Source organism: Plecotus auritus (genome assembly GCF_963455305.1).
Source record: "Plecotus auritus genome assembly, chromosome: 7".
Lineage (NCBI taxonomy): Eukaryota > Metazoa > Chordata > Mammalia > Chiroptera > Vespertilionidae > Plecotus > Plecotus auritus.
Window position 1 is genome coordinate 41740172 of NC_137774.1, and position 25447 is coordinate 41765618.

Sequence of the window (25447 nt, forward strand, 5' to 3'; positions counted from 1 at the left end):
GGGAGGAGGGGTGGGGGTGGGAATCTTGGAGGGGTCTGACTTGCTGCCTCAGTCTGGGCTCCTGGGCCCAGACCAGTTGGCCCAGGCTGGGCTTCCTCTATGCCAGCTGCTATGGGAGACTTTCAGGGGTGCTGGGTTTCGGGGTTCCATTCACTGCTCAAGGGAGGCCTCTCAACTTCCAGGAGAGGGAGGCAGGAAAGAGTGCTTTTCCCGTTTCAGTTGGGAAAATGGAGTTAGGGATAGGAGACCAAGGTCAGCCCTTTGCATGCGGCTCTGTCTGGCTCCTCCGGCATTCCCATCTCTCCCTGTGGCAGGGTTCTGTTCCATCTCTAGGAAACAAGTCAGCCAGGGGGCCAGAAGAGAAAGGTTTTGTGGTGCCCGGAAAGAATCCTCATCACCCTCAGGAACTTGGAAAGACCAGGTAAAAAAATTTGAATCTGCCACAAGGTGGCGCCAAACACCAACTCTTTACATGATTTTTCACTTTAGACCAGAAAGGGGATCCCTAATACTCTGAATAAACTCTGCGGATTACCCCCCAAAAGGAAGGGAGAGCCCCGCTGCCCCCAGCCAGACATTGTAGGAGAGGCTGGAATGGGGCTGGGGCAGGCTCCTCAAATTTATCCAAGCCTGCTCCGCTTTTCATACCCCGTTTTAGTGTTCTCCCAAACTAGAAACCTGACAATCCTCTCCCTCCACAATGTCACCTCCTCTTGTGGGTGGACAGAGTTTGGGGAGAAGAGGAGGGAGAAATAGGAAAGAGGGAAATCAGGGACCACACAGTCCACAGGGCCCGGCCTGGGGTTCAAAGAGACTAAGAATCTGAGACCAGGGCCAATGCCAGGGACCAGGCAGGGCGAGGGGCTTTGGGTCAGTCTCTCCTTCTCTCCTTCGGTGGCCCGAGTCCCCGCTGCTGCTGGCTCCCTCAACGCTGTCTTCTTTAAGAAGGCCCCAGCCGACTTCCTCTCTTCTTGACGTGGGACAAAACCAAAGCTGATGCAATAATGTCAGGCCGGGGCTCCCATCCCCGAGAGGAGCAGTGGATGGATGGATGGGGCAGAAGGCTGGAGCCAGCATGGGGCACTACCCCGCCTCACTCCGCTAATCCGCACCCCTCCGCAGGGCAAATCCCCGTCTTAGCCTGAGCGCCTTCCCTTGGCGAGATTATCTCAGCCTGGGCTGGACAGCTCCGGGAGCCATGGATGCCGCTCTGCTCCTGAACGTGGAAGGGATCAAGAAGACCATCCTGCACGGGGGCCTGGGGGAGCTCCCAAACTTCATTACGGGATCTCGAGTGAGTGGCCTCCCCCCTAACCCCCCCTCCCACCGCCTGCCACGGCAGCCTCTGCGTCCCGCTGGCCACAGGGCACTGCAGACAGGTTTCAGCTTTGCCAAAAATGGCCTGGCAGGCCCTTCCCGGGATTGTCAACCCGGAGGCATCTGAACTGGTGTCTATTCACTGGGCATTTCTGGTACTTTGCAAATTAAACTACAGCATGGGATGGGGGACGGGCTTTGGGAATTTTTGGAGCCCCAGATGTTGGGTGAGAAAGAGGGGCTCTCAGGGATCGTGGTATTTGGCCACAAGTCTCTGGTGGGCTTCCCTGGGTGATGGGCTGTGTCTGTGGCCTCAGACCTAGGGCTGATTTAAGGAAGGACATCCTGACCCACAGAGCTGTTAAGAGTGGGACGGGGGTCATTTAGGAGGGAGGGGGTTCCTCATCCCGGGGGAGTGCAGGCGGGTGGGGATGCTCTGGGGGGTCTGAGGCATCTGACTGGAGCTGGGGAGCTGACCCCGAGGACAGCCCTGAGAGTCGGTGACAGAGGGGGGCTCCTGCTGGGCCTCGGGAGGTGTGTCTAGACCAGGGTCCACTCTCTCGGGGACCAGGTGACCTTTCATTTCCGCACCATGAAATGCGACGAGGAGCGGACGGTGATCGACGACAGCAAGCAGGTGGGGCAGCCCATGCACTTGATCATCGGGAACATGTTCAAGCTGGAGGTCTGGGAGCTCCTGCTGACGTCCATGCGGGTCCGCGAGGTGGCTGAGTTCTGGTGTGACACCATCGTAAGTAGGCCAGGCTGGCCCAGACCCTGGGCTGATTTCTATGGGGCCCACCCTCCCACTCTGCGTGTTTCAGGGCTGCTGGGTTTCAGGAAGCGGGGGCTAAAACAGCACTCCCTGCCACTGGAAAGACGGAGATGGATTAAGAACAAGCCCCTGAGGTGACAGTGTCGTGGCTGGCTGGTGGGATGTGGGTGTTAGGAATAAAGCAGGCAAAGTCCCTGGCCTTCAAGGAACTTGAATTCTGGAGGAGGAGCAGACATCTAAGCGAATACAGGGTAGGGCAGCCAGTGCCATGGCATACCTCAGCAAGGGCAGCGTGCTTTAGGGCCACAGGAGAGGGGCGGCTGACTGCTTTGGGGTTTAGGGGAACTTCTTTAAGAAGGTGACATTGAGCCCTGACCGGTTTGGCTCAGTGGATAGAGCGTCGGCCTGCGGACTGAAAGGTCCCGGGTTCGATTCTGGTCAGAGGCATGTACCTTGGTTGCGGGCACATCCCCAGTGGGGAGAGTGCAGGAGGCAGCTGATCGATGTTTCTCTCTCATCGATGTTTCTGGCTCTCTGTCCCTCTCCCTTCCTCTCTGTAAAATATCAATAAAATATATTTTTTTAAAAAAGAAGGTGACATTGAGCTGGGCCTTGAAGGATGAATAGGAGTTCGCCAGGTCTAGAAGTGGGACGAGAGGCAGCACCCCGGCCAGGAAGTGTGAAACGGCTTGGCAGGTTTCATTTGGTTGGTCCCCCCCGTCTCTTTTTTAAAAAAATATATTTTATTGATTTTTTACAGAGAGGAAGGGAGAGGGACAGAGAGCCAGAAACATTGATGAGAGAGAAACATTGATCAGCTGCCTCCTGCACACCCCCCACTGGGGATGTGCCTGCAACCAAGGTACATGCCCTTGACCGGAATCGAACCCGGGACCCTTCAGTCCGCAGGCCGATGCTCTATCCACTGAGCCAAACCGGTCAGGGCGGTCCCTCTCTTTTATGGGCTATCTCTTCACTTCATCATTCGGTTTTGGAAAGACTAAGCCATCAGTGGGGCACGCAGGTCTATTTGACAAAGACCTTAAGAGGCCTGTTTCCCCCTAGCAATTGCTGCTTGTCAGCCCCTGCAGAGCCCTTTGCTTGGACAGTCTCTCCAGGCCAGGGGCCTCCCTCCCTCCCTCCCCTCCCTCCCCTAAACCAGAGGGGCTCTAGGAGCTTCTGCCCTGAAATACATCCCTCCCTGTCCCCCCCTGGCCCCCGCTCCTTAGGGAGGACGCTGGTCTCTGCGGGAATTTTTGCCGGTGCCATCTTATGAGGCCAGCGGTTGCAAACTAAAGTCCCATGAGGAGCCAGGAGCCCTGCTGACTGGAGGTCACCTGCCCCCAGCTCCTGCTGGACAGGGTGCAGTGGATAGCCTGAGTTTTTGAGACAAGCCAGACAGCTTCATCAGCGCGTACACTCTCTCAGTGTTTAACTGTTGGCAACTAATCTACAAAAGTCCTCACCATACGAGGGGTGAAGCATACCAGTGTGGGAGCTGAATGGGCCTGTAGCACGCCATGCGCAACTGCCTGGGTGGATACAGACCCTCGGGCGGAAGCCGGCTCTGTCCTTGAGCCCCAGAGAGGGGCGGTGGCGTGGGGAATCCCTGCCACCTGCACAGCCCCGTGGGCTGAGTGAATGCCGAGGGCTGGAGTCTGGCTCCAAAGGGTCTCCCGGGCTCTGGCTGCCCTGTTGGCTCTGAGTCGGGGCACAGAGCCGGGACCCCCTCCCTCCTTCCTCCCTCTGAGGTGCTGCTCGGGTGGGGGTGGGATTCTGGAGTTCTGCCCCTTCTCTGGCCTTTATCTTCCTTTCTGAGACTTCATGCCACTCCCAGTGGCATCTCACAGCCACTGTGCTGACCAGGCCTGGGCAGTGCCCGGGCAGCAGGTGTCCAGAGGGACAAGGCCTTTGAGGTCATGGCCAACCTGCCACCTGACCTTGGGGCCCACAAGTCAGTTGACTTGCTGGAAGCAGGGGCCTGTGAGCTGGGGCCGCTGTGTCGGGGCCTGGAGCACCTCCTCCCTGTAGGACGCTGATCCTGGGCCTCTCCCCATCCCCTCCCCCCCCCTCGTCCAGCCCTAATCCCAAAGGCTTACACGCCATCGGGTGACCTCTCTCACAGAGAAGCCTGGGGCGTTTGGGGCTGATCCCGGCTGGCGGGGTCAGGGAGGGGGTGACCTTCATCTTCATGCTGGTGACTTCCCAATAGTGTGTCTTTACTGGAGCTGCCACGTGGAGCCTGACAGGGTCCTTGTCAGGACGCAGCCCGAGGAGCAGGGCTCTCAGACACCATCCTGAGGGGCTTTCCAGCACCCGGGGGGCAGCTGAGGCCCAGCATGGCACAGGACCTGCGAGGCCAAGAGGCTGGCTTTCCCAGGCTTGTTGTACCTCAGGGGTGGCAATCCCAGCTCCCCGTGCTGGCCGAGGCTGTGGTGAGCTGGACCTATATCCGCATTATCTCATTGAACCCTTCAACGTGCAACCTGGGGGGGCTGGAGCTCGGCGGGTGACCTGGGCTCACTGCTAATCAGAGCTCGGCCAGGAAGCCAGCCCGGCTCTCTGGGACCCAGAGCCCTCCACTGCTCTCCTCACTCCCCTCCCATGAGTCCCAGGCTTGGTGGGCTCAGGGCCTCCTCGGGAGAGAAAGTCATTAGCGTGACGACAAGGGCCGGCCAGAGGCAGAGCGGCATCGTGGCTACAGCGTGGCCTCTGGAGCTGGGTTTGGGTCCTGGCTCGGACCTTTTCTAGCTGTGTGACCTTAAGCAAGTCACTTAGTCTTTCTGGGCTCCAGTTTCCTCATCTGCAAAGGGGGTTCTAGTGGTGCCTCCTTTGCTGAGTCATTTTAAGAGAGGAAGGAGCTAGCAGATGGAGTGCTTTGCCCGGCAGGTACCGTATTTGGGGGGCGGGGTGTTGGAGCAGGTGTAGGAGGGTGGTGGGATACTGCTGCGGGGCTGGGAGTGGGCTGTTTGAGGCCCGGCTGAGCAGACAGCCCTGATGCCATCCACCTGTCTTTCCCCCAGCACACGGGCGTCTACCCCATCCTGTCCCGGAGCTTGCGGCAGATGGCGGAGGGCAAGGACCCCACCGAGTGGCACGTGCACACGTGCGGGCTGGCCAACATGTTCGCCTACCACACGCTGGGCTATGAGGACCTGGACGAGCTGCAGAAGGAGCCGCAGCCTCTGGTCTTCGTGATTGAGCTGCTGCAGGTGGGGCTCCGGTGGTGGTGGGGGGGGCGCTGGCTGTCCCAGCATCAGAGAGCGACGGGGTCGTGGGCATCCTGGGAGCCCCGCCCCACCGGTCCCTGGCCATTACCCGGAAAGGGCTCATAAACCGCAGGAGAATTTGAACACTCCCCCACTCCCCCCAGAAGGTACTTGGCCTTTTCCAGGGAAAAGCCCGTTTGGCACCAATTTTTAAAAATGTCATCCGTTTTCACTTGGAGACATTTTCCTGCTATTGGTTCTCAACTTACAGTTTTATCTTTAAAAGTTTAGGTTCTAGCCCAGCCTTGGGCAAACTACGGCCCGCGGGCCGGATCCGGCTGTTCTATCTGGTTCTCTTGCTCTCCCCTCCGCTCCTTTACTTTGAATTTATATTAGTTCACACAAACACTCCATCCAGGCTTTTGTTCCTGCCCTCTGGTCCAGTTTAAGAACCCATTGTGGCCCTCGAGTCAAAAAGTTTGCCCACCCCTGTCTAGCCTCATCCCAGTCCCTGCGGGTTGCGGGTTCAGACCGGATTCTCCCGAGTGACTGACAGCCCAGGTTATGGAGGTGGGAGAGGGCCACACCCGGCAGGACTCGGCTTATGGCCAAGGCCGAGGCTCAGCCCAGGGACCCTCGTGAAGACAAATGAGACCCGCGTCCCACAGGGCCTGTGTGAATAGTGGCGCGGCGTGCACACTGCACAGGGCAGCGCTTCTGAGGTGCTTAGCAAGCATTGCACGGTTGTACCTTCATAACCACAGTTCCCAGCAGATGGCAATACAGTCTTGTTCTAGCGACGCGAGTGTTATGGCAGCTTCTGGACATTGGAAGTAAAGTTGTTGACCAACAGGTGCCTGTGCCTGATGGCATGGAAGGGCCAGCGAGGGTGGGCCCTGGGCCGTGGCTTCCTTCCCATGTGTGTGTGTGTGTGTGTGTGTGTGTGTGTCTGTGTGTGTGTGTGTGTGTGTGTGTGTGTGTGTGTGTGTGTGATCAGCAAGCACGGTTTCTCTGGAACTCCCTGTGGGCAGTGCAGAGCTGGCTTCAGCGAGTGAGCTGGGTCCCTACCTGCCAGGGCGCAGGCCCCTGGGACTCCACTGGGCTCACCTGCAGCTCTGGGGCCAGGTGGAGGCTCCGAGCGAGTACCAGAGGGAGACCTGGAACCTGAGCAACGCCGAGAGGATGCAGGCGGTGCCCATCCTTCACGGAGAAGGAAACCGGCTCTTCAAGCTGGGCCGCTACGAGGAGGCCTCTGCCAAGTACCAGGAAGCCATCGTCTGCCTGAGGAACCTGCAGACCAAGGTGGGGGCTGCCCGCCATGCCACTGGGGCTGGGGGAGCAGCCCTGTCCGTGCCAGGGCCACGGGGAGGGGTGTCATGCGCAGCCTCAGCTCACGGCAGCCCTGTCTTCACGGGCAGGAGAAGCCCTGGGAGGCGCCGTGGCTGAAGCTGGAGAAGATGATCAACACCCTCACCCTCAACTACTGCCAGTGCCTGCTGAAGAGGGCGGAGTACTACGAGGTGCTGGAGCACACCAGCGACATCCTGCGGCACCACCCAGGTGGGTGCGGGGCGGGCGGGCGGGGCGGGGCCGGCCAGGGCTGCAGACCTCCGTGCGCTCTTCAGTCACCATCCAGAGGCCTGCACTTGCCACCACCCAGCAGTCCCCGCCTGTGCGCCTGCCACAGGGGATGGGTGAGCAGAGCTCATTGCACAGGTGTTTCACTTGAATGTGCACCAGGACAGATGCACAAGCGGCTCCCACGCTTGTGATTGTGTGGAGCGTCGACAGGCTTTTTAGGAAGGGGCCTTCAGTAGAGAGCGCACGGTGAAGTGAACACAGTGCTGGGCGCACAGGCACGTCAGCACCACCGTGCGTATGTGACGATGGTGTCTGAACTCCTAGGAACAAACCAGACACTTACTGTGCACCAGGCACTCAGTCCTCTGCATTCGTCATGCCATTCATCCGTGTCACAGCCGTCCGGGATAGGTGCAGGGGTAGGGCCTGCAGCGTGCACAATTTGGGGAGCCTCTATAAGAAAAATGATAGAAATTTATGAGTATAAAGTTAGTTATGAGGCCCTGGAAGGGTCTGCACAAAGGTGGGGAGTCATTATCACCCCCATTTTACAGTCAAGGACATGGGCTCAGGTAGAGAGAAGTTAAGGATCCTAGTCAAGGTTAAGGGTGTTGTAAGCTGGCAAGGACCAATGGGTGGGGCTGCCCTGGGCCTGGGTGGCAGGTCCAGTTCTATCATCCCTGCAGGCATCGTGAAGGCCTACTACGTGCGGGCCCGGGCTCACGCAGAGGTATGGAATGAGGCAGAGGCCAAGGCAGACCTGGAGAAGGTGCTGGAGCTGGAGCCAGCCATGCAGAAGGCGGTGCACAGAGAGCTGAGGCTGCTGGAGAGCCGCCTGGAGGAGAAGCGGGAGGAGGAGCGGCTGCGCTGCCGGCACATGCTGGGCTAGGGCGGGGCGCCTCCTGGGGGGTGGTCTTCCATCCTGCCTCCCACCAGAGCACCCCCCCACCACTCTGACCACCCTGTGCCCACCGGACAGCCGGGCACTGGGCAGCCAGCAGATGGCCTGGCCATTTCTGGTTCAGTTGGCCAATGTTTTGGTGTCACATTTTACAGTTTAAAATTACAATTTAAAATCAATTTAGTACATACCCCTGGTAAAAATAAAAGCCCCAAAGGGTTTATGAATAAAAGTGAAGTTTCTTATTTCTAAGCCCAGAACCAGCGGTTTGACTCTGGATTTTACTCTTTTGGCAGTTTTCTCTACCTCCAAATAATGTTTAAGTCACACTTTCTCCACGCGTGCTTTTACCCCCGGTCACTGAAAAATGAGAATTCAATGCTTTGATGCTTTCTCCCCTTCCTTCCCCTTCTCCCAGTTCTGGATGGTGATATTTTGGTTCTTTGCTTGGTTACTTTTGTAATTGTAGCGGCTTCCTCCAGAACTCTCTATTGAAGCCCATTGACTCTATTCTGTACAAGGGTGGGCAAAAGTAGGTTTACGGTCCTTCACATGGCAACAAACACATCTATACTAATAAAAGGGTAATATGCTAATTAGACCTGGTCTACCAGCCATCTTCCGGACATCCAACTTCCTTCCGGACAAAGCCATGGTGGTGGGGGCTGAGGCAGAGGCAGTCAGAGGTGATCAGGCTGGCAGGGGAGGGTCATTGGGGGTGAGATCAGGCCACAGGGGAGGGCAGTTGGGGACAACCAGGCTGCCAGAGGCAGTTAGGGACGATCAGGCTGGCAGGAGAGTGCAGTTAGGGGTGAGATTAGGCTGGCAGGTGAGGGCAGTTAGGGGCAATCAGGCAGGCAGGGGAGGGCAGTTAGGGGTGATCAGGCAGGCAGGCAGAGAGGTTAGGGGTGATCAGACAGACAGGCAGAAGTATTAGGGACAATCAGGCAGGCAGGCAGAGGCAGTTAGGGGCATCAGGCAGGCAGGCAGAGGCAGTTAGGGGCAATCAGGCAGGCAGGCAGAGGCAGTTAGGGGCATCAGGCAGGCAGGCAGAGGCAGTTAGGGGCATCAGGCAGGCAGGCAGGTGAGTGGTTAGGAGCCAGCAGTCCCAGATTGCGAGAGGGATGTCTGACTGCCCACAGGGATCGGGCCTAAACCAGCAGTCGGACATTCCCCAAGTGGTCCCTGATTGGAGAGGGTGCAGGCTGGGCTGAGGGAACCCCCCCGCCCCGTGCACAAATTTTGTGCACCAGGCCACTAGTAATACAATAATCAATAAATAACAAGACAAGAATAAGCTGTGCTTCCTGTACTCACAACTGTAAGTGTACTTTTGCCCACCCCGGTATAGGTGGAGGGTGCAGCCCCTGGGACCCTTCGCCCATTTCCCCTGTCCTCCCACCAAACAGTTGGATGGACCTTTGCGTTTCCATCCTCTGGGCTGTAGCATCTGTGCTCCGTCTGTAACCAGACCTCAACCTTCCGTGCTGCGTCCAAAGGTTGACTCAGCTTTGGAAATCGATAAACGGCATCTCCACGGAATGCCAGCAAGGCTGTTTCCCCACAGGGCCCGGTGGCGCTGTGACTGCATTTGCTTTCCTGTGGGTCCAAGTCCATGATCCCTGCCACAGATGGAGGACATTCTTGGCACCAGAAGTAGCAGCACATATTTGAACTGGGGAGTGTTTTGATTTTTCTCTTCTCCCGGCTTTTGCAGGACCAGGGGATTTTAGGTTTAAGCCCTCGCACCAGGGAGGAGAGAGGGTTAATCTGTGGTTGATTCAGGCTTGGTGTCTAATGGGGTGTCCAGGTGTGTTGAGAGAGAACCAGAGGCGGCACTAGAGGCGGCCACAGGAAGGGGACAGAAGCAGAAGAGTGTCCTGGGGCCTTTGCTTAGAGTGGCCAGCAGGGGGCAGCAGAGGACTGTCCCCTGCTCCTAACTGGCCTGGGAGAGAGGCCTGGATGGTGTCTGAGCCACCAGAGGCTCAACCAGGGCTTGGAAAGAGATAAGGAGGCAGGCAAGGGGCATTATCTGAGGACCAGGAACTATGGCCTGCAGACTTCCCGGCTTCCATTGAGTAGTCCCCTTTTCTGGGGACAGCAGGGATCTCCCTTCATCTGTGGTCCCCTAGCAGGACTGATGCCTGCATGTGTCCCTGGGCCCTGCTTGGTCCTGCCCAACACACCCTGTGGGCAAGCCTCAGCTCCCGATGCCCCGGGGCATTTGTGAGCCCAAGCAAATGAGGGGCATGTTTCAAAGCCTTGTGTCACCTGTGCAATTGTTAGGGACATTTCTATTGAAAAAGCCCTAGGAATTCCTTCTCACACGCCACCCAGTGGATTGCCATCAGGCCACATTTTGGTTCATGACTTTCCAGGTAGCTTCCCCCCAGCCTCACTGGCCCAGCATTCCTATTGCCCGTCTGTCTGTGTGGTGGACACGGAGAAACCCGGCCTCTGACATGCCTCCGGTGTATGCAGCCTCTTAACCACAGTGGCTCTGCACTTCCCGAAGGCAGCCCTCTCCGAGCCTGGTCAGCAGACTTCTTGCTGGTCATTTCTGCCTTGTCCAGCATGCTTCTTACTTACTAGTGTGCTTCTCTTGTGTAAATTCGTGTGTGTGTGTGTGTGTGTGTGTGTGTGTGAGAGAGAGAGAGAGAGAGAGAGAGAGAGAGAGAGAACAGGGACACCTCACATTGCTACCATTACCCAAAGGCAGAGAACGGGACAAGAGCACCGCTTTTCAGAAGCCATGTCATTTCATTCCCCACTTCTCCCCATTTCACCCCATTTTCCTAATGCAGGGAGGCGGATGCAGGAGTTGGGGGAGCTGATCAGGGCCCATAGCAGGCAGCCTCCAACCAGCCGCTGCACTGGCTTCCTGTGGGCCCTGACAGCAGCCTCCAGGAGGTCCTGGCTGGCCAGGTCTGGGCAGGTGGCTGCAGGAGGTTGCAGGAGCATCTCCTGAGGGTCCCTTTCAGCCACTTCCAAGGGATCTGGCTGGGAGCCTTTGTTTTTTGAGTGCCAGCAGGGGCAGCAGAGAATAGGCGGGCTGTGGTCCTTGGACCGGGAGGGAGGGGGGCGGGGGGGCGGGCGTGGGACCTCCCCGAAAGGGCTTTGGGCTCCGGATGTGGTGGCTCTCCATGAGCCCTGATCACCCACTCCTACAGGGTGGGCCTGGCTGGGGACAGGAGAGGAGGCGTTTAGAACCATGGATCAGAATGCCAGTAGACTAGGGCCTTCGTCCCATCCCTCGTACAGATGGGAGAACTGAGGCTCAGAGAAGGTTAGTAACTTCCCCAGGATGAGCATCCAGGTTCCCAGGCTTCTGGGCTGGGCACTCTGAGTGGGTATCAGCTCTACACTGTGATGCCTCTCCAGACAGTCTGTACATGGGCATATGTATTACACACACACACACACACACACACACACAGACACTCACACTCACACACAGACACACTCACACACTCACACACACACACACTCACACACACACACACACACACTCACACACACTCACACAAACACACTCATGCACTTACACACACACACTCACACACACACTTATGCACACACACACACAGACACTCACACTCACACACTCACATACACACACACTCACACACACATGCACACACACACACACTCACACACACACTCACACACTCACACACACATACACACAGTCACACAAACACACTCATGCACTCACACACACACACTCACACACACATACTTATGCACACACACACTCAGGAGAAAAATATTAGGGAGCAACTCAGAGCACGTCTGTAACCTTTGTTTGAGGATTGTCACCGGTTAACGAAGGCATTTGCTCCCAGGCAGGCGCCATCTTTCTGACCTCTGTCTGGCTGGGGCTTATGTGGACCTCATGATCAGAGAGGGGGCTGGGTGGCAGAGGGATCCCCTTGGGAACTGTGCACGTGTTTTAGCAAATCACATAAACTTAATGGCTTAACACAGCACAGCTTTACCCTCTGACAGCTCTGGAGGCTGCAGTCCTCACTTGGGTCGGCAGGGCTGTGTCCCTCCTGGAGGCTCCAGGGGACAACCAGCTTCCTTACCTTTCCCAGCGTTGTGAGGCCACCAGCATGCCACGGCTGGTGGCCACTTCTCCACCTTCAAAGCCAGCAGCACCGCATCTCCCGGTCTCTCCCGTCTTCACATCCCTTCTGAGAGTCTGCAACCCGTTGCCTCCTCCCTGTTGTAAGCACCTTGCGATGGCACGGGCCCCTGGCTAATCCGGATCTCACCCCGTCCCAGACCCTTCATGTAATCACATGCGCAAAGTCTTTGTTGCCATGAAGGAACCTATGCCCAGGCTCTGGAGATTAGGCTGTGGCAGCTGGGGGCCATGATAGAGCCTAACAGCCAGGAAGACTCCCTTTGTCCCCAGGTCCGTCTGAACTGCTCTGTCCCGAGGGGTGCCACATGTCCTCTGAGAGGTGCCACATGTGATGCCCGGGCTCTCTGGCCCTCCTGCTCCAGTTGGGCTTGGCACCAGGAGGCACAGAAGGAGATTGGGTGGGGGGACGAGGCTGGACTGAGGTTCTGCAGCGGCTGTGCTGTGTGACCCGTGGTCACATCTCTCTCTGTCCCTGGAGCAGCAGTGCCTCCTCGGGGCCCCTCAGACCTGGGTGTGGCAGTGGTCCCCACCCAGGGAGTCCCCGAGGGCCCCCTATTCCTTGCTGGGCCCCAGTCCCACCAGCACCTCGATCAGCTCTGCACGGCCACCCCTCTGAGTGGGTATCAGCTCCCCTCCAGGCTGGAGGGAGGGAAGGAAAGCGGAGAGAGGCTGATGGACATGGGCACAGGCAGGGTTTGAATTCAGGCCCCGATGCCGCAAACAGGGACTAGAGCCAGCATTTTCCTACCCCTCTGGGGCACGGCCTCAGTTCCAGGCTGTGGGAGGGGCTGCCCCAGAGTGACATCTAAGGGTTTGGTGTGCATCCGGAGGTTGAGGCCCTGGCAAACACCTGCTCCTCCATGAGAAATGGCCAGGCAGCCTGAGTCAGGTGCACTTAGCCAACCTTCAGCAGTGCGGGCTCCGCAGGAGGCACCCCCTTTTCAGTGCTCTCTGCCCACTTCATGGTGGGCAGTGTGAGTGCCACCTGGCAGAGGGCCAGCTGGGGGTGGGGTGGGGGAGGTGGAAAGGCCTGGGTCACGCCGCTGTGAGTGGCCGAGCCCAGAATTGACACACATGGCTTGGATCCAAAGCTCAGGATCCTTCCACCAGGGCGTCTGCTGCTCAGTAAGCGGCAGCCGTGGGGATGAGCCAAACGATACAGGGCATTGTTGACATCGCTTTCACCCCTGCAGGGCCGTCGCCCTGATGGCGTCCTGGCAGCAGGTGGGGGTGGGGGGAGGGAGAGGGCTGGCTGTGGGGGCTCCTCCTCTCCCCCCAGGGATAGACCCTCCCGGAAGGTGAGGGATCCTGGCCTCACATGGCGGGTGCCGGGGACGACAAGCCGCAGTCCAGGTTTGGGTCCTCTCGCTGCGACATCTGGACGCTTGGTTTTCCCTCTTCCTCCCTGGGCTTGTCAAGTTTCGTCCCTGAGGCCAGCCTTGAATTTCACCTTGATTGAGGGGGTCCACGAGTGAGGGGCCATTCTGACCCCCTCGGAGCACCTGCTATTCGGGCGGGGCGGCTCCCTGCTCAGCCTCTCCCCGCTCCCGCCCAGCTCTCCGGCTTGAATCCAGAGGCTAGGTTCATCTCCTTTCTTATTTATGGTCGTTCCCAGCGTACAGCGTTCCTGGCCTCATTACGATTGCTCCGTTGCTTCCGGTGTTCTCATTAGTGGGAGAATCTGATGAACAGAGGACTCGCCTTTCCTCCTGCCACCAATAAAAACATCACTGACGGCGCAGCGGAGCATTCGTCTCCGCGCAGTCAGGAGGCGGGCAGCCGGTGCCGAGGGCGGCGATCTGGAGGGCAGAGGACTGCATCTGTCTTGTTCCCTGCTGTGTCCCAGCAGCTGGATGACGCCTGATCTGTGCCGGGGGCTCCGGAAGATGGGACGAACGGTCAATTTCTTTTAAAAAAATATTTTTATTGATTTCAGAGAGGAAGGGAGAGGGAGAGAGAAACATCAACGATGAGAGAGAATCATTGATGGGCTGCCTCCTGCTCGCCCCCCACTGGGGATTGAGCCCATAACCCAGGCATGTGCCCTGACCGGAATTGAACCCGGGACCTTTCAGTCCGCAGGCCAGCACTCTATCCACTGAGCCAAACCGGCTAGGGTAGTAAATTTCTTTTTCACAAGCATCCATTCTTCCACGTGCCAGGGCCCTCAGAAATCATCTAGTCCAGCACCTTATTGCAGATGGAGAAACTGAGGCTCAGAGATAAGAAGAGACAAGCCAAGGTCACAGCCGCGAGCCACTGGCAGACGCAGGCCTGGGATGGACTGGTGACCCTTACAGCGGGGTTTGCCAGCCCACTCGAAATTTGCAGCTGTTTCCATCTCAACTTTTTCTTTCTGCCTCGCCCACTTTTTTCTCTACCCTTTGGTGGCATTCCAGCATCCCCCCCCTTTTTAAACTTCCACCCACACTCTGATCTTCTCCCACATTTCTGACGAGGCTCCTGGCTTGGATGCCTCCTCGCCTGCAGGCTGGGGCTGCCCTGGGTCTCGCCTCCCAGCCCCTTAGGAAGGACGAGAGGAAGAGAGTCACACTCTGGCACAGCTGGTTGGCACGAGGCGGGACGTGAGCACCGTCAAGTCAGGCCTGCCAGCTCCTTGGGGAGTTGGGAGAGAGACACCCAGCAACAGGGGCAGGGTGACCTCTCCAGGTGGGGACATGGAAGCAGCAGAACTGGGGAGCAGGCGACCGCAGCCTTTCCCCTGGTGGTGAGAGATAGGGAAGCCAGCAGGTCAGTGAGAGCGGAAGGAGGGAGATGTGCAGAAAGGAGAGAGAGGGAGGGAGAAAAAGAGGAGGAAGGAAGAAGAGGCCGCTGGGAAGAAGAGGGAGATAAGAGGGAGACGAAGGAAAAAAAGAGAAGCAAGGAATTTTAAGATCTGATTCCCCACGTGCGACACCCTTGTATCCTAATAATAAGTCAAACCTGCTGATGCTATAAAACGTCCCAACTAAGTTCTCCCTCCAAGAGGTGCTGGGTCAGCCAGCAGGCAGAGGCCAGCTCACCGTGACCTCAGGCACAGTGACCTTGAGCCACAACCGAGGACCCGCCTCCCTTGGGGGCCCAGGCAGGAGGGGTCCGGAGGAGCACGGTCCCACGGAAACATAACCCCAACCGCAAAGGTAACTGAACAATTTCCAATAGCCACATTAAAAGATACAAAGAAATAGGTGGCGTGAACTTTACACCAACAGGGCAAACATTATTATCGTTTTGTCCTGTAACCACTGTAAGCATCATTAATGAAATGCTCTGTGTTCTGTGCCCCACACTTCCAGCCCAGCCCCGTCCAGACACGCCACGGTCCAAGGGCTCCATCGTCACATGTGGCAGTGCTGGCCTGGAATGAACACGCACTCCCATCCCACTCTGACCCGGGGCCACTACACATTCTTGAGCTCCTTATAACTGATCCGACAGGACGTTCCTCCTGCGTGCTCTCCAGCCAGCAGGCCGCCAGCCCAGGGTGTTCATCCAGAGCGTGCTCCTGGTGGTCTTTGCTGGGGGCATCAGTGATCGTTTCCGTGACGGCTGGAGACAGACGACAAAGCGAACAGGCACCTGCCATCACATCATGCCAGCCGTGTTGAGGGCTCTGTCCAAGGCTACGGGCTGCCACGGCCAGCTGTGGGTGCTGGGCAGGGCACACGATTCCAGGGGACCCCGTGGCCTCATTGTCATCGTAGGCATGTGCAGTTACTACAAGTTCCCAGTAGATGGCAGGAAAGTGCCTCGAGGAAGGGGGACTTTCCCCCAAATGGCACAGTTGCCCCATTTGCTGGTGCCAGGCTATAGTTTTAGCTAAGGGGCCTGGGAACGTGGTTTTCGAGGGCGGGGTCTGAGGATGTCCACATCTGAGGCTGGGCAGTGTCAGCGGGCCAGGGCCAGGCTAGGCGTGCCAGCCAGCCCGGCGCCTGGGGCCTGGGCATCTCTCTCATCGGCAGAAACTCACCCTGAATAGCGGGGCAGGAGGGAGGGTGGCCGGGGCTGGGACTGGTGGGTACGACAGGACCAGGGGTGGTGGTGTCTGGTGGTCACCCCTGCAGACTGGCCTCAGGAGTGGCTACTAGACCCGTGGAGGACCCTCTCCCAGGAAGCTCTGGAGGGATTTCCACCCTCCGCGCCCCAGGTGTGAGTCTGTCTTCCGGGGTCTGTTCTGAGGGGAGAGAGCCTCATTTTCCAGCGGGAATGCAGGCATCCTGCTCCTTCTCCCGACTCACATGAGCCCCCTGACTTCTGCCATCTGTGAGCCCACACGGAGCTTCTCCAGGTCACCCCACTGTCTTTAGATCTGCTCGCCACCTCCTCTCCCTGCACTCTGCCTTGGAGATTGGTCTGTGTGGACACAGCCGTGGGTCTCTGGGCTTCTAGCTGAGTTCCTTCAGGGGAAGCCCCGACAGGACACTGGGGGCTGGCGGGAAGGGAGGCTGGGGTTTTGTTCCCTCAGCTTCCTCTCTTCCCCTCCCTCCTTCCCTTCCCTTCCCTTCCCTAAGGATATGTTTTTTTAATTTATTTTAGAGGGAGAGGAAGGTGGGGGGGGGGGCAGACAGAGAAACATTGATGTGAGAGAGAAACATCAATCGGTTGCCTTCTGCACAGGCCCCGGCCAGGGATTGAACCTACAACCTTTTGGTATATGGGACGATGCTCCAACCAACTGAGCCACCCGGCCAGGCCCTTGGCTTTCTTTCTGGGGGACCCATAGCTGCCTGCACTGGCTCTCTCTGTATTCGTTCCTGTGGCTGCTGGAGGAAATCACCACACATTTGGGGGCTTGAAACAACACCAGTTTGCTGCCTCCCAGTCCTGGAGGTCAGAGCCTGAGAGGAGTCTCTCGGGACAAAAGTAGAGGTGATGGCAGGCCATGTTCCAGCGGGAGGCTCCAGGGGAGAATCCGTTCCTTACCTCTTCCAGCTCCTGAGGCCGCTGCCTTTCCGGCCTGGGCTCCGTATCCCCCAGCCTCTGCTCCCGACCTCACCCCGCCTCCAGTTCTCCCGCCTCCCTCCCATGAGGACCCGTGTGCTTACACCGGGCCCACCCGACAATCCACGACCTTCTCCCCATCGCAAGGTCACACTCGCAGTCCCATTTGCCACCTAAGGTAACACACGGACAGATTCCAGGGACCAGGACGTGGACAGCTGTGGAGGCCCATTAATCTGCTGCCCACAATTTGTGTCAGGGTCGGGGGACCCACATCCTTCCCCTTTTCCTGGGGTGGCAATGGCCCTGGGATGTCAGGCGTCAGGGGTAGGGCACTATTAGGGTTTTGCTCTCCCTGCCCTCATCTCTGTACAGTGCCCTATAAAAACCTTCCTCTAAGTACCAAAGTGAGGGTGCTACTGGCTTCCTGTTAAGCTGGGCTCCTACACCTGCCCAGGCAATGCAATCTCTTCAACAATTTTAAAGAGGACTTCCCACTTTCCCTGTGCCCATCCAGTTTTTTCTTTGAGGGACCCGAGGGCTGGGGAGGTTAAGTGACTCGTCCTAGGTTACCTGGTGAGGTCTTGGCAGAACTGGGATTTGAGCCAGAATAAACTCTGACCCCAGAGCAGAGCTCTGGCCCAGCTGCCACGCCTCTGGGAGCCCCGCCCACAGGTGTCCCATCTGTTAGACATTACTGGCCGAAGGTGACATTGTAGTGATTTTCAGGGGGCATTCCTCAGTGGTCCCCTTGGCCATCCTATTGCATGTCACACGGGGGCCACTGCTGCCATTAGTTTTGGCCACATTAAAGCTAACGATGGCTGCTACCCATTTGCCAGGAGGCTTCCTGGGGTCCCTCAGTGATCATCTCCGAGGCACGTGCCATCCCCAGGGTCAGAGGTCAGCATGGAATACAGGCTAAGAGCAAGGGCTCTGCAATGGGGCAGGCGTGGATTCCTAACCCAGTCTGACCACGGACCACCCGCTGTGTGATGTGCAGGTTACTGAGCCTCTCTGAGCTGTGCTTCCTCACTGCACAGCGAGGTTATGATGGAAGTCACCTCGCTGGGTGGCTGGGAGGGTTAAATTAGTTACTGCGTGTCCAGCCTGAGACAGGCGGACATGAGTGCTCAGTACACGGCTGCTCTGGGGATTACGATCACCGTGCATGCTGTCACCCGAGTCCCCTCCATACACATGGAGCCGCCCCCCCGCCTCCCCGCCACCGCCCCCCCGCAGTCCCAGCCCTACGTTTGCTTCTGAAGGCCGAGTACCCATGTCTCTGTGTCTGGCAGAGCCCCGCTCCCCACCACACCCCCGTCCCCCAGGCTCCAGGTGAGAGTGGATTTTCACAGCCTCCTTCAGCTGCTGCCGGTGTGGGAGTGAGGGATACCGGCCTCGGGGAGCCTGCTGCGTGTTTTGTGCCAATGTGAGCAGTGCAACTTTCGCACCTGTCTCCTTTTCGTAATAAATATCAAACAGCCAACACCAGTCTCCGTTCTTTCACAGCTACTGCCTAGGACCCCTTTGGGGACTTGGAACCAAGAAAAGTGACACCGATCTCAAAACTTTGTATTCCTCCCGCTGACAGTGCTGCCTTTGTCTTTTTAGAAGCGCCTCTCTCTTCCCAGGGTCTCCTCTCCGCTGCCCCCTCGGGGCCGCCCAGTCTTCTCTGCAGCTGCGTCTTCAGGGCCTGCACATGCCCCGGGTCTAGAGCAGTGCGGGGGGGCGGCGGGGGGCGGGGGAGAGAAGGAGCATGGAAGGCCACGTTGGCCCTGGAGGGGAGGCTTGGCAGTTGGGCAGCAGCTGCAAGGAGGCTCCCTCTGATTCAGGGAGGCCATCAGCTGTCTTGCCAAATGCTCCTCCCCGCCATGCCTGGTTCTGGTTAATTGAAGAACAGCTGCCCTTGGTGGGAACCGGGTCTGGCAGCGTGCAGATGCCATCTTCCCAGGGAAGCTGAGGGATGGGGCCTGCGGGCCAGTGGGGATCAGAGGCGGGGTCTCTCGGAGCACCCCGTCAATGCTTTCTTCGCTTTGTGAGGAGCCTCCACGATGCAGGTGAGTACCTGAACTTGGTTATTTCTGGGGAGAATTAGAAGCAGCTTAAAAACAGCTGTCACTACGGGGGAAGGACCCTTGTGACAGAGACGATGGATGGCCACTCAAACCGTTTCCTTTTACCCCTGGGCTCACAGCCGCCTGCTCCCCAGCTCCCCTCGCAGATAGAGGGGTTCCTATGCCTGAGCTCTGGCCGGTAGAATGGGGGTGCCGTGATGTGTGACACTTCTGGGCTTGGCCCCTAAGACCCCTGCGTGGTCACCTTCCTATGTGCCCGCTGGTAATGCCAAAGTGTCACTGAAGCTGTAAGTGTGACGATGGGAGACCCCAGCACCGAGGGTGTCTGGACCCACGAAGGACTATTCATTAAGCTGCAACACGAGTCAGGAACAAGCCCGTGCTGTTTCCAGCAGATGCCGTCTTCTGGGATCTTTGGAGGAGTTTTTAGAACAGTCGGCATGGCCTGAAGAACACAGGTGTCCCGGTCAGCAAGTCCAAGGCTTTATTTCACGATGTGGGGACACACTGAGAGGTGACCCTGCTTCTGGGACTGGAGTCCAGTAGCAGAAAGGATCTGCTGGGGTTGGCGACTCACCTGTGTGGACGATGGCACTCACAGAACGCAAGGGACCACAGGGGTCAGGCGCTTCAGAACACTCCAAGGCCGGGCTCACGACTTGCAGGGTCAAAGTCACGTTAAAGGAGCAAGACGCTTCCCTTGCATGATGTGAGCGCCATCGTCCCTGATGACCCTGAGGCCTGGGTCCCTCCAGAGTTTCATGGACTTGTGTTTGGGTGATTTGGGATGGAACCAGACACAGCCCCTGCAGGCGGAGGGTGTGATTTGGAGCCCAGATTTGCTGTCTTACTGCAACTTCCGGGAATCCACTTCTGCGCTGGTTGGAACCAGTTAGCAAATATCTGGCTCCCTCTGACCTCAGGCCACGAGCCTTTCCTTCTTGGCTGGTAGGGTCTGAACGCCAGTCCTGCCCTGGAGTGGGGCCTTTGGATGCTGACCTCCATCCTTCCATCCAAACCTGCTTTCCCATCACTCTTTGGTGGCTGTGACCTGCTGAGAAGGCCGAGGTCCTCCCCTGGTGAACTCAAGCCCTTGCCCTCCTGCTAGGTAGAATTCCCAGGGAACCGAGCGGGCAGGCTGCTCCCCTGGGGTAAGGAGGGTCTGTGGCAGAGCAGAGCAGGTCCTGTGATTCCTGCCCACATGAGTGAATCATTCACTGCAAGGACTTAGGGCCAATAGGGCAGCGAGGTCTCGATGGGGATCTCAGAGAGTTGCCTACTCAGTGATCATCCCGCTCTCCTCACCAGAAAGTGTGTGTGTGTGTGTGTGTGTGGGGGGGGGTGTGGCCCTCTTCTGCATCTCAGGCACCTGCGGGACCTGGAGTGGCACTTCAGCAGGCAAGCCACGGGCAGTGGGGATTGATTAATAGGTGCATTTGTTTCTCTGTCCCTATGAGGCATTATTAGAAACTCACTATGGCCCTGGCTGGTGTGGTTAGTTGGTTGAGCATCGTCCCATGCACCGAGAGGTCGCTGGTTCAATTCCGGGTCAGGGCACATGCCCAGGTTGCGAGCTTGCTGATTGATGTTTCTCTCTCTGTCTCTCTCTGTCTCTCTCTCTCCCTACTTCTCTCTCTAAAAAATCAATAAAGGAGCCACAAAGAATTAATACAGTCCCGTAGTCAATGTAAAGGTCATGGTCTTAGGGGAAAAGGTTGCAGAAATACAAGAAAAGGTTTCAGACAGAGACAAACGTCACTGAGCTCAAGACAGCTCAGCTCCTACTTCTGTGGCAGCTCTTGGGGGTAAGAGACATCCAGGGCCCCACAGGGCAGAGGGTTGGGCCAGAGCTTCATGCCAATGGCTTTCTTGTCTGGTTCCACTTCCTCTATGGACCATATAACAGGGCTGCTGCAGTTCACTTGACATCTTTGTAATTTTCTCTCATTCTTCCTGTATTTTTTAATAATTGATTTTGAGAGAGAGAGAGAGAGAGAGAGAGAGAGAGAGAGAGAGAGAGAGACAGACATTGATTGGTTGCCTCCCGCATGTACTCTGACAGGCTCTGGGGATTGAACCCCCAATCAAGGTTCGTGTCCTTGACCGGAATCGAACTTGGAACCCTTCGGTTGCGGCTGAAGCTCTATTCACTGAGCCAAATCGGCTGGGGCTTATCCTTCCTATATTTTTATATTCATTCTTATCCTTCCATTTCTCAGTTGTCTCCCATAAAATATTTTAACCCTTATGTATGCGATTCCTGACTTTCAAACTCTTCAAGACGGACACTCTCTGGGGAGTCCATGTACGTATTCCAACCCACACTGCCAAGAACTGGATCAGCAGAACCAATTACGTTCCAAAGGGAGGACCACACTCCTCGGATGAAGAGGTACCAGCATCATTGGTTTTGGTAAGTTAGGGGTGACCAGCTGATGACACTACCTTTCAGCTGCAATTCCAGGTAGTCCCTTGATATTGTGAAAAATTAATTCCTGCTTATCTTCGGCACCACCCAGAACATTTGAAATAAAGAAACAGAAGCACAACCACAACGTGGTTTTTCTCAGTAAATTCCACTGCATTCTGAGCAGAAGAGCTCCAGATGCTAGTAAGGGTGACTTTATGCCTGCATCTCCCACTTCACATTTTGTGGGGCTTCCTCTTACAGCCAAAAGGAAAGTAAAATTTCATAACAGCAATCCAATCCATCATTTAGAATTTCTTCCCACTAAAACTAAGATAATTCTGTATGTAAATCTCAAACAGGGAAGTGCATCTAATTACAATTAGGATAATACTGCCCAACTTGCTTCCCCCCCTTGCACTGTGTTATCCCAACCAATTTTATTCTTTTTTCAATTGACAATTAAAAAATACATTCACTCAAGCCCTGGCTGATGTGGCTCAGTTGGATGAGTGCCACCCATGCACCGGCAGGTTGCTGGTTCAATTCCCAATCAGGGCACATGCCTCGGTTGGGGGCTAGAATCTTGGTAGGGCTGTGCAGGAGGCAGCTGATTGATGTTACACAACTCACATCAATGTTTCCCTCTCTCTAAAAAATCAATAAAAAAAATCTAAAAATAATACATTTTTGAAAGGTCCATAAAGATTAGCTTTCAGTTTGCAGTTTCAGACGCAGCCTTGCTTTAATGGCACATCTTTCCCCCATGTGTTTTTTCCCCACTCCTGCAACCTTCAGCAGCGGCATTAACATCTACTTGGAGGAGCAAAACCCATCCTGGTTTCAAGTCAAGAAAAATTACTAAAGAAACACAAACTAGATAGAGAGACACAGGAAGGTGGAAAACAGCAACGGAGGCGCTGAGTTATCACCTGCTCATTATCAGTGTGGATCTGCTGGGTCACAGGTCTGCGTCTGCAATGGAGACAAATTCCACCCACTAAGAGGCTTAAAATAATAAACCCGGAAACCACATATCATCCTTTCATCGCAGTGAGGGCCCAGTGCCTAGTAGCACTTTATATCAGATAGCGCTGGGCTGTTGGCCTTCTGCGGACGTGTTTGCTAGTGGAAGCGCGGCGGCCGTGAGAAAGCACAGAGCCGCAGGAAAAGCGGCCCATCTTCCAGGAACGGCGTCCTGGTGATCCGCATGTAACGGAAGGAACAGCAGGTTTAAAATGCAAGCACCCCTTTAAACACATGTTCCAACGTTCACTCCAATTGAACTATTTAAACCACATGCCCAAGAATGATACCGGCTACTGACCAGACACAGCATGTTGGCGTGGGTTGGCGTCAGTAGCGACGTGGACCGTCCCATTCGTTGAGGGGTCACAGCGCGCACACAGTTGCCGTTCCAGAAATGCGCCACTTACCAACTTAGACTTGTCTTGCCCTTCCTCCCGGAGTCTGGCCAGACAGGGTCAGGACAGCGCCACTCACTGGAAGGAGTGGGGAGGCGGGTGGGGCGCTGCGGGGGGAGGGGGGGGAGGAAGGGTGGTGCTTTCTTTTAGGGCGCCACTCACTGGAAGGAGGGGGTGGGGCGCTGCGGGGGGGGGGGGGGGTGGGAAAGGGTGGTGCTTTCTTTTAGGGCAATTTCCAGCCTCTCTGAACCAGGAACCTCTTCCACTACTAAGTCTGGATTTATAAGTTTCATACGTTTTCCGTATATTTCCCACTATGATTCTTAAGCTTTAACACTCTTAAATAGAATTTAAATCTTCCCAACATCATTTTGGCTAAATCAGTATTTTGTGTTTGTGTTATCATGACTGTATACATGGTGTTCACTGCCGAGCCAGGTGCTGGGTCTGCATGATGCCACCTTTCATGCCCTTAAGTTTTTCCTTTCATTGTCTTTCATCCGATCTCATCCTGTCTCCGTGGCTTCGTGGCGGGCATGTGCTGATGACTGACACATTCCCATCTCTAGCCCAGACCCCTCCCTTGAACTCCAGACCTCTGTATCCAATCACCTTTTCAACATCTCCTCTGGGATATCCAGCAGCTTTCAACCTGAACGTGTCTAAAACACCATTCCGTGTCTTACCTGCCCCCGCCACGTTCGCCTGCACCGTTCCTTATCCCAGTTACCAGCCGCTGCATCTTTCCAGCCGCTCAGGGCCAGAACTTTGGGTCCTTCTGATGCCCCACTTCTCTCATACTCCACAGCCAATCTCAGCACAACTGTCACCTCTACCTGAAGAAGATACTCAGAATCTGTTTCCACCGCCTCTTTCTGCCACCACCAGGGCCATGCCACCATTAGCTCCCCGCTACTGGGTGCCCCATAATTGGTTTCTCAGCTTCTACCATTGTGCCCTGATGGTCTATTCAGCACAGCAGCTGGAGTGGTCCCTTTAAGGTAAGTGCAATCCTGTTGCTCTTCCACTCACACGGTGCCACGTGGATCTCTATCCCGGGTTCAGTCCCCTCTGGCCTCACGAATCTTGTTGGTCCTTGTGTGCTCCCCTCACAGAAACTTTGCACTCACTTCGCTTCTGATTCCCCCAGAAATCCACGTGGCTCCTCCCTCGTCTCCGTCAGGGCTCTTACCTGAAAGCCAGCGCTTCCCTGACTGCTCTGCCCAAAGCTGGACCTCCATGTCCCCCCTGGAACCCCCCCCCACCGGCACACCCATCCCCACCTTATTTCTCCCCACAGCCCTGTCACTGGTTCATCTGTGACTCAACAGCAGCTATCGCAGGCGGCTTATTAAATTGTCGTTTTCTTTGTGAATTCATTGTTGTTTTATTTCAGTATTATTTTTCTAAAGATCCACTTCTCCCTGGGCATGTGGAGATAACTTTGAACCAGGCTGATCAAATGCAGGGCAGCATGTGAGGGGAGAACTCAGGGCGTGGGGGAGAAGGGGGCTGGAGCCAGGCAAAGCTGCAGCCCTGGAAACCACAGACAAACGCCCAAGGAACGCAGCAGGAGCAATGCCACCTGCTGAGGAGGCCACAGCCAGAGAGGCGAGCTGAGCCCCAGCCCAGGACTGGCCTTCCTCCCTCCGGAGGCCCCTGGGGCTCAGAGAACAGAGTGCAGTGCAGCCAGGCCCAGTGACTTCTGCAGGCCCAGCTGTCTCTGAGTCCTCACTTTCTCACCTCTGCCTGCCTCTGCCGGGCAACTGTCTCTCTCTCTCTCTCTCTCTCTCTCTCTCTCTCTCTCTCTCTCTCTCTCTATATATATATATATATATATATATATATATATATAAATTGATTTCAGAGAGAAAGGGAGAGGGAGAGAGCGATAGGAACATCAATGATGAGAGAGAATCATTGATTGGCTGCCTCCTGCATGCCCCACACTGGGGATGGAGCCTGCAACCCGGCATGTGCCTTTGACCGGAATCCTGAGTCCTTCCTCCAGGGGTGAAGTGGTGGCGAAAGCATAGGCTCTGGGGTCAGATGGGTCTGAGTTTCAGTCTTGATTCTGCTACTCTAGCTGTGTGACCTTGGCCTTCATCTCCCCAAGCTGCGGTCTCCTCATCTGCAAAGTAGGAATAATAATAATGCTTGCTGCAGCAGCGGTCAACGTCAGATGAGGTCGTGACGAGCCCAGCGTGTGACGTGTGGCAGTTGTTGGGTTCACTGGCTGTTGGTGCAGCTCCTCGGCAGGTGAGGGTGGACACTGAGAACCAAGCCACGTGTGTTGGCTTTGATTAAAATCCATGCTATTGCCCTAGCTCAGTGGTCGGCAAACTGCAGCTCGCAAGCCACATGCGGCTCTTTGGCCCCTTGCGTGTGGCTCTTCCACAAAATACCACGTGCGGGCCCGCACGTACAGTGAGATTGAAACTTCGTGGCCCATGCGCAGAAGTCGGTTTTCGGCTCTCAAAAGAAATTTCAATCGTTGTACTGTTGATATTTGGCTCTGTTGACTAATGAGTTTGCTGACCACTGCCCTAGCTGGTTTGGCTCAGTGGATAGAGCATTGGCTTGTGGACAGAAAGATTCTGGGTTCGATTCCGGTCAAAGGCACATACCGGGTTGCAGGCTCCATCCCCAGTGTGGGGCATGCAG

The 25447-nt window shown here is 56.2% G+C and overlaps 1 protein-coding gene across 1 annotated transcript; it reads left to right on the forward strand.

The window, feature by feature from the left end:
- Positions 1-1198: 1198 nt before the first annotated feature.
- AIPL1 (AIP like 1 HSP90 co-chaperone) lies at positions 1199-7771 on the forward strand (the record flags this gene model as incomplete). Its single annotated transcript, XM_080679348.1, has 6 exons — positions 1199-1294; positions 1889-2068; positions 5116-5304; positions 6427-6603; positions 6720-6861; positions 7569-7771. The coding sequence occupies 6 exons, from the start codon at positions 1199-1201 to the stop codon at positions 7769-7771; spliced, it is 987 nt and encodes a 328-aa protein (XP_080535474.1).
- Positions 7772-25447: the final 17676 nt, after the last annotated feature.